At 42.1% G+C, this 9196-nt stretch overlaps 1 protein-coding gene across 1 annotated transcript; it reads right to left on the reverse strand.

The window, feature by feature from the left end:
* Positions 1–231: 231 nt before the first annotated feature.
* gng10 (guanine nucleotide binding protein (G protein), gamma 10) lies at positions 232–8835 on the reverse strand. Its single transcript, XM_084114512.1, has 3 exons — positions 8646–8835; positions 6781–6913; positions 232–366 (listed from the first exon to the last, which is right to left on the reverse strand). The coding sequence occupies exons 1-2, from the start codon at positions 8724–8726 to the stop codon at positions 6788–6790; spliced, it is 207 nt and encodes a 68-aa protein (XP_083970638.1). The 5' UTR covers positions 8727–8835; the 3' UTR covers positions 232–366; positions 6781–6787.
* Positions 8836–9196: the final 361 nt, after the last annotated feature.

Raw genomic sequence — 9196 nt, forward strand, 5'->3', positions numbered from 1 at the left:
GAAAGACTAAAAGGAGAAATGACAAAAAAATATATATCAGTTTTGCTCATATTTACCAATATTTGTGGAGCCAGAGGTTTGTGCTTCTAATTCTGCATGTTAATTTAAAATACTTTGACTCGCCAAGACTTGTATTTTTAAACAAAATATTTATTTATTTTCTTTTCAATCAACAGTTTTTTTCATTGATCAGACAAATCACAATAATTAACGCAGTTAATTTGACAAAAACAACACAATCTCTTTAATTCTTTTTGAATAATTAAATGATTATGTTACATTAATGAAAATTAAAAAGATTCAATTCAATGCTTCAGTTTCATATAATTGGCACAATATAAAAAATCAGCGTCTGCCTCTTCCCTCCTGTGAAAGAAAGACAGATAAATATGAGAAATCAATACATAAAAAATCGTATGATAGTCAAAATTATGAGATAAAAAGTCAAAATTATGGCATAAATCATAGTGACGTTATAATTATGATTAGTCAAAATTATGAAATAAAGTTGGAAGTATGAGATAAAAATGTTAAATTATGACATACTAAGTAATAATGACATAAGAGATATTTATGACCTACCAAGTCGTTATTATTATAAAGTCTAAATTATGAGATAAAGTCGGAAGTCCCTCCTTGAACTGCCACCTTACCGTGGTGGAGGGGTTTGAGTACCCGAATGAACCTAGGAGCTATGTTGTCTGGGGCTATATGCCCCTGGTAGGGTCTCCCAAGGCAAACAGGTCCTAGGCGACGGGTCAGACTAAGAGCGGTTCAAAACCCCTTATGATGCCCAAAAAAAGGAGGACCGTGACGTCGCCCGGTATGGCGCAGCCGGGGCCCCACCCTGGAGCCAGGCCCGGGGTTGGGGCTCGTATGCGAGCGCCTGGTGGTCGGGCCTCCCCCCATGGGGTCCGGCCGGGCTCAGCCCGAAGGAGTGACGTGGGGCCACCCTCCCGTGGACCCACCACCTGCAGGAGGGACCGTAAGGGGCCGGTGCTAAGTGGATCGGGCGGCAGTCGAAGGCGGGGGCCTAGACGACCCGATCCCTGGACGCGGAATCTAGCTCTAGGGACATGGAATGTCACCTCTCTGGCGGGGAAGGAGCCTGAGGTTGTGCGTGAGGTTCAGAGATTCCGACTAGAGATAGTTGGGATCACCTCTACGCACGGCTTGGGCTCTGGAACCACACTCCTCGAGAGAGGATGGACTCTTCACCACTCTGGAGTTGCCCATGGTGAGAGGCGGCGGGCTGGTGTGGGTTTGCTTATAGCCCCCCAGCTCAGCCGCCATGTGTTGGAGTTCACCCCGGTGAACGAGAGGGTCGCTTCCCTACGCCTTCGGGTCGGGGATAGGTCTCTCACTGTCGTTTGTGCTTACGGGCCGAACGGCAGTGCAGAGTACCCGGCCTTCTTGGAGTCTCTGGGAGGGGTGCTGGAAAGTGCTCCGACTGGGGACTCCATCGTTTTACTGGGGGACTTCAACGCCCACGTGGGCAGCGACAGTGACACCTGGAGGGGCGTGATTGGGAGGAACGGCCCCCCTGATCTGAACCCGAGTGGTGTTCTGTTATTGGACTTCTGTGCTAGTTACAGCTTGTCCATAACGAACACCATGTTCAAGCATAAGGGTGTCCATCAGTGCACATGGCACCAGGACACCCTAGGCCGGAGGTCGATGATCGACTTTGTGGTCGTTTCATCCGACCTCCGGCCGTATGTCTTGGACACTCGGGCGAAGAGAGGGGCGGAGCTGTCAACTGATCACCACCTGGTGGTGAGTTGGATCCGATGGCGGGGAGGAAGCTGGACAGACTCGGCAGACCCAAACGTACTGTGAGGGTCTGTTGGGAACGTTTGGCCGAATCTCCTGTCAGAGAGATCTTCAACTCCCACCTCCGGCAGAGCTTCGACCAGATCCCGAGGGAGTCTGGAGATATTGAGTCCGAGTGGACCATGTTCTCCACCTCCATTGTCAACGCGGCCACTCGGAGCTGTGGCCGTAAGGTCTCCGGTGCCTGTCGAGGCGGCAATCCCCGAACCCGGTGGTGGACACCGGAAGTAAGGGATGCCGTCAAGCTGAAGAAGGAGTCCTATCGGGCCTGGCTGGCTTGTGGGACTCCTGAGGCAGCTGATGGGTACCGACGGGCCAAGCGGACTGCAGCCCGGGTGGTTGTGGAGGCAAAAACTCGGGCCTGGGAGGAGTTCGGTGAGGCCATGGAGAAGGACTATCGGTCGGCCTCGAAGAGATTCTGGCAAACCGTCCGGCGCCTCAGGAGGGGGAAGCAGTGCCCTACCAACGCTGTTTACAGTGGAGGTGGGCAGCTGTTGACCTCGACTGGGGATATCACCGGACGGTGGAAGGAATACTTCGAGGATCTCCTCAATCCCGCCGTCACGTCTTCCATTGAGGAAGCAGAGGCTGAGGGCTCGGAGGCGGACTCGTCCATCACCCAAGCTGAAGTCACCGAGGTAGTCAAGAAACTCCTCGGTGGCAAGGCACCGGGGGTGGATGAGATCCGCCCTGAGTACCTCAAGTCTCTGGATGTTGTGGGGCTGTCTTGGCTGACACGCCTCTGCAACATCGCGTGGCGGTTGGGGACAGTACCTTTGGACTGGCAGACCGGGGTGGTGGTCCCTCTTTTCAAGAAGGGGGATCGGAGGGTGTGCTCCAACTATAGGGGGATCACACTTCTCAGCCTCCCTGGGAAAGTCTATGCCAGGGTACTGGAGAGGAGAATCCGGCCGATAGTAGAACCTCGGATTCAGGAGGAACAGTGTGGTTTTCGTCCCGGTCGTGGAACACTGGACCAGCTCTATACCCTCTACAGGGTGCTGGAGGGCTCATGGGAGTTTGCCCAACCAATCTACATGTGCTTTGTGGATTTGGAGAAGGCATTCGACTGTGTCCCTCGCGGCGGCCTGTGGAGGGTGCTCCGGGAGTATGGGGTCCGGGGCCCTTTGCTAAGGGCTATCCGGTCCCTGTACGACCGGAGCAGGAGCTTGGTTCGTATTGCCAGCAGTAAGTCAGACTTGTTCCCGGTGCGTGTTGGACTCCGGCAGGGCTGCCCTTTGTCGCCGGTTCTGTTCATAATTTTTATGGACAGAATTTCTAGGCGCAGCCAGGGGCCGGAGGGGGTCGGGTTTGGGGACCACACGATTTCATCTCTGCTCTTTGCGGATGATGTTGTCGTGTTGGCCTCATCAGACCAGGACCTCCAGCATGCACTGGGACGGTTTGCAGCCGAGTGTGAAGCGGCTGGGATGAAAATCAGCACCTCCAAGTCCGAGGCCATGGTTCTCAGTCGGAAAAGGGTGGTTTGCCCGCTTCAGGTTGGTGGAGAGCTCCTGCCTCAAGTGGAGGAGTTCAAGTATCTTGGGGTCTTGTTCACGAGTGAGGGAAGGATGGAACGGGAGATTGACAGGCGGATCGGTGCAGCTTCTGCAGTAATGCGGTCCCTGTACCGGTCTGTCGTGGTGAAGAAGGAGCTGAGCCGCAAGGCGAAGCTCTCGATTTACCAGTCAATCTACGTTCCTACTCTCACCTATGGTCATGAGCTGTGGGTCATGACCGAAAGGACAAGATCCCGGATACAAGCGGCCGAAATGAGCTTTCTCCGCAGGGTGGCTGGGCGATCCCTTAGAGATAGGGTGAGAAGCTCGGTCACTCGGGAGGAGCTCAGAGTAGAGCCGCTGCTCCTCCACATCGAGAGGGGTCAGTTGAGGTGGCTCGGGCATCTTTTCCGGATGCCTCCTGGACGCCTTCCCGGGAAGGTGTTCCGGGCATGTCCCACCGGGAGGAGACCCCGGGGAAGACCTAGGACACGCTGGAGAGACTATGTCTCCCGGCTGGCCTGGGAACGCCTCGGTGTCCCCCCGGAAGAGCTGGAGGAAGTGTCTAGGGAGAGGGACGTCTGGGCATCCCTGCTTAGACTGCTGCCCCCGCGACCCGGCCCCGGATAAGCGGTAGAAGATGGATGGAGATGGATGGAAGTCGGAAGTATGAGATACAAATTTAAAAATTATAACATACTAAGTCATAATGACACAAGAGATATTTATGACCTACCAAGTCATTATTATAATAACGTCTAAATTATGAGATAAAGTTGGAAGTATGAGATAAAAATTAAAAATTATAACATACTAAGTAATAATGACATAAGAGATATTTATGACCTGCCAAGTCGTTATTATTATAAAGTCTAAATTATGAAATAAAGTCGGAAGTATGAGATAAAAATGTAAAATTATGACATACTAAGTCATAATAACAAGCGATAATTATGACATACCAATACATAATTAAGATAGTCAAAATTATGAGATAAAGTTGAAATTATGAGTTATGAGTTAAGTCATAATGGCGTAAGCGATAATTATGACATACCAGGCTGTAATTATGTTTAGGGCAACAACAAAAAAAGCATCATAAAATATCAATAACTAGTGGATATTATATGTTCATGGCCATTATGAACAGTATGGAAAAGAGATGCATGAAGATTTGGAGGCGAGCTTCGGGATATTTAAATTTGATGGTAAACTATATCAGCTTTTTAAAATCTATTTTTGCAAAATCTCTAAAACAAATTTTTTGTTTACCTTTAAAAAAAATGCAAAGTGTTAAATGAATAAAAAGGGTTTCATAACATATGTTTCAGGGATAAAGGATTTTGTTGACATGTTGATGGGTTTAAAAAGTGATAAAAACTACCTCTCCCAACATTGGGACTGATTTTATGGAGTTTGAGAGAGTTAATAACTTTAATGTTTGTGTGACTGACTGTTTTTACTCTGTTCCACATTCAGTACTTGCAGTTTTTGACTAAATCTGCAGAAAAGACAGACATGTTACGACACATCTCGTCCAAAGCTAAGTTTAGCATCGAGCCACAGAGGAGGAACTCATGCTAGTCAAGAGCAGAAGTTTCCAGTCGGGACTAATATCAACTCATACTTTCCTTAAGTCACATTTGAGGCACAATAAAACATGTGTGTTATATAAGAACACAATGCATATTACATAACGCACAATACAGAATGCACAGAGTGAAATGCATAAGTCCTCTATCTCAGGACTTCCTCGACACGCGTGTAAACTGAACTTCCTGTTGATGCAAAAGCAAGACTTCCCAAACACTGAGCCGGATGCAAGCCCAGCGCTCCGGGATAAAAATAATAATATCCCACACAGCTGCGTATGACTATGGAGGATCTCTGGGCTTCATATTTAAACAGTAAGAGAAGCTGCAGGACAAATACATATATTGGCAACGTCTACATGAATCCAGATATTTTATACTGAGAGACTATATGTAACGCTTTTCTGTAACATGATAACAAGTAAAAAATTATGCCATAAAAAGTCGTATGAAGATCGAAATTATGAAGTCATAATTATGATGAAGTCGAAATTATGAGATAAAATGTCAAAATTATGACATACTAAGTCTTAATGACATAAGTCTTAATAATGAGATAAAAAGTCGAAATTATGACATAACTCGTAATTACGACATACCAAGACATAATTATGAAAAACTTGAAATTATGATATAAAAAGTCGTAATTATGACATACCAAGTCATAATTATGATAAAGTCACAATTATGAGATAAAAAGTTAAAACTGAGATAAAAGTCAAAACTGACATATTAAGTCATAATGACATGAGTCATAATAATGAAATAAAAAGACAAAATGATGACATACTGTACTTAGTCATAATTATGAGATTAATTATGACAAAGTTGTGAGATTAATCTTGAGCTATATTATGAAAGTGAATAGCAGGCACAGCAATGCCGGTATAATCCATTAAATATCCATTAAATGCCAATATCCATTAAACATGAAAGTATGACGCAATTATTTCAATGAATTATTTCATTGCTCATCTTTTCTCTGAATCATATCTATATCCTGACCTTAGCTTTCATTCCGAGTTGAGTTTTGCTACTGAGACATTCTCTACTGTGTTTTTGTGTTTATTTGTGTGTATCCTGACATTAAGCACTTTGGTCAACTGTGGTTGTTCTTAAATGTGCTATACAAATACATATGAACTTGAACTTGACTGTTGTGTCCCTGTGGGACGTGAATCTGCGAGGTGTTCGTCGTCTACCTTCAGTCGAAATTATGAGATAAAAAGTCGAAATTATGAGATAAAAAATTTCAAATTGACATACTAAGTCATAATGACGTAAGTGATAATAATTACATACTAAGTCGTAATTATGATAAAGTCGAAATTATGAGATAAAAAAACATAATTATGACATAATAAGTCGTAATTATGATAAAGTCAAAATTATGAGATAAAAGTTTGAAATTGACATCCTAAGTCATAATGACATAAGTGATAATTATGATATACCAAGTCGTAATTATGATAAAGTCAAAATTATGAGATAAAAAGCCATAATTTTGACATAAGTAATAATTATGATAAAGTCGAAATTATGAGATAAAAGGTAGAAATTATGAGATAAAAAATTGAAATTGACATACTAAGTCATAATGATACAAGTGATAATTATGACATACTAAGTAGTAATTATGATAAAGTTGAAATGATGAGATAAAAAGTCAAAATGATGTCATACTAAGCCATGTATAGTATATAGAAACTTTTTGGTATAAAGCGTCTTTAAAATTGATTTAGAACCCTAGAGTTCTTTATAGAACCTCATTGATTGCTCATGATGTCTCTTGAATCATATCTCTCCTGCCCGTTGTGTCCCGGTGTTGATGTGAATCTGCTTGTGTTGTGGTCTACCTTGAGTCTACAGAAGTGAGCATGAACGAGGTTCTCTGAACGGGTTACTGGCCGCCGGTACTCCCACCAGTAGCGAATCTTTACTGGCGTTCTGGAGGCAAAACTGCTGGAGATCCGCAGCCGCCTGAGAAACCTGCATCACAAACACACACAGATCGAACTACATTAGAAATCATCATAACCCATGTGTGATGCAGGCTGGGTCGTGTCTTCCTTGAGTTTGTCATGCTTTGGTAAATGTCAAAGTAAGTCCCCCTGTGGTGAAACTCAAGTGTTTAATGTTGTTTATATGTGTAAATTCATAAGTCGACACCATTGCTGAGTATTTTCTCTTTAAAACTGCAGTAAACTAAAGACAGTCTCAAAAACGCCTGTTTCCCGTGTCACAAACATGTGACCAATCGCGTCACATGTGGGCGGGGCTTTTCTCCACTGACTTTCTATGATGTTCAAGTGTTTCTAAGGATGCTGATTTGACTCTGAGATGGTGAACGGGAACATGGCTTGTGTAACATTAGCAATAGCAACACATTACTATTTTGCATATTCATGAAGCCACGTATGCTAAATAAAGCAAGAGTGTAGAGTTACAGTCAAGCTATTTTAAGGCATGAAGAAATTATTTTCACTGGAAAAAAACGTGTAATTTTGATTATTAAAGATGAGTTTTAAGGGATTCAATTATTGACTGCAGGGGGACTTTAATTGTGGCATTAGTTGTAATTATGATAAAGTCGAAATTATGAGATAAAACCTTTAAAATATGACAAACTATGTTATAATGACATAAGGCATAATTATGAGATAAACATTTTAAATTGAGATAAAAAATCAAAATTATGACATGCTAAGTCATAATGGCATAAGTCATAATTATGAGATTAAAAAGTCGAAATTGGGATAAAAAGTCAAAAATATGTCAGTCAGAATTATGTCATATGTCATAATTTCGACTATTTAGTATGTCATAACCAAAAACCATGTCTAATTTGACTTGAATCTTCCACATGACAGATGAATTTGTCAAATACTGTAGAGTTTGATTGGACACACAACCTTTGACATCAACAACTAAAGATATCTAAAGAGTTTTCAACTCTTTTTAAAGGTTGTCAAGCCTATTTATTTCACCATCCTAATTCTGCATTTGTCGCATTATTAACAATAACAGTTAGTTGCATTTGATTATGTGCATTTGACCATATTATTTGCTATTTGTGCCTGTGATCCATCAGAACAGACTCGTTGTTTGGGGGATGAATGATAACTGGTGAATCATCTCAGAATAAAAAAGCTCAATAAAGTAATTCTACAGCTTTTCTGCTCCATGTCGTCATTTCAAATATTTCCTCTATTGCAAAAAATGTGGGAAAAACATTTCATTTGACACGCAATGACCACTATAACGGTTCTGTTTTAACAGTGTTAGAAAATGCAATTATTACGTTGTTATATTAGTTTATGTCTGTTTTTTTTTTTACAATTAGTATTATTTTTAGGGATACACAAATAAATTAGTATGACCATATTAGTATCTGCCATAGCTATCTTTTGTCATATTGTCATGGAAATCAGATCTACACAGTTCTGCTCGTTTTGAATGCTAAGGAGAAACATTGAAACAACATTAAATTATTATTAATAATATTATTATTAATACTAGATAAACAAACAGAGAAAGCAGTGATGTAATAATGTGGTTATTCATCTCATTTGCTGCCATTATAAACAAACATACATACTAGATACAACATTTGAATAAAAAGACTGTTTTATGTGAAATAAACTAGAATTAGTTTGAGACCGTGTCGTATACTGTAACTTACACTTCAAGCTGAAGAGATGTTCAGTTAACATACACTTACTTTGATTCTCTCCACGCTGGCTTCAAGTTTGAGCTGCTCAACAGTCCGTCTCATGGTTGTGAGGGTTGAGTTTGAAGACATGATTATGATTATGATTATGATTATGATTATGATTATGATTCCTATCAGGACAGATGAAGGGAAGTGTGTCTGATGAGCTTGTGAGATGTTTCATGTGTGAGTGAAGCAGAACGACCGTTTATTTCCAGTCAGAGAGCGCTGGGTGGGCGTGTCTAATGGCGTGGCTCTGGGCGCGGTCATGGGCGTGTCTGTGGGCGGGGCCTTGAGCGCAGCATGAGCAGTGTTTAAATTTGGAGATATTTGCCACAAAATTATAATTTAAGATAATTTTAGAAAATGCACTGGCCATAAATATATCTTACCAGCCCTACCATGTATTTTGCATACCAACAAAAAAAATCATGACCATTCCAGACCATTCCAAAACATAGTTACTTATGACATAAGAAGTCGAAATTAAGACATTAAAAAGTCATTAAATCAATAATTTGATTAAAAAGTCGAAGTTTTGACGAAGTTATAAATATAAA

The sequence above is a fragment of the Abramis brama genome (assembly GCF_963993115.1).
Source record: "Abramis brama genome assembly, chromosome: 5".
Lineage (NCBI taxonomy): Eukaryota > Metazoa > Chordata > Actinopteri > Cypriniformes > Leuciscidae > Abramis > Abramis brama.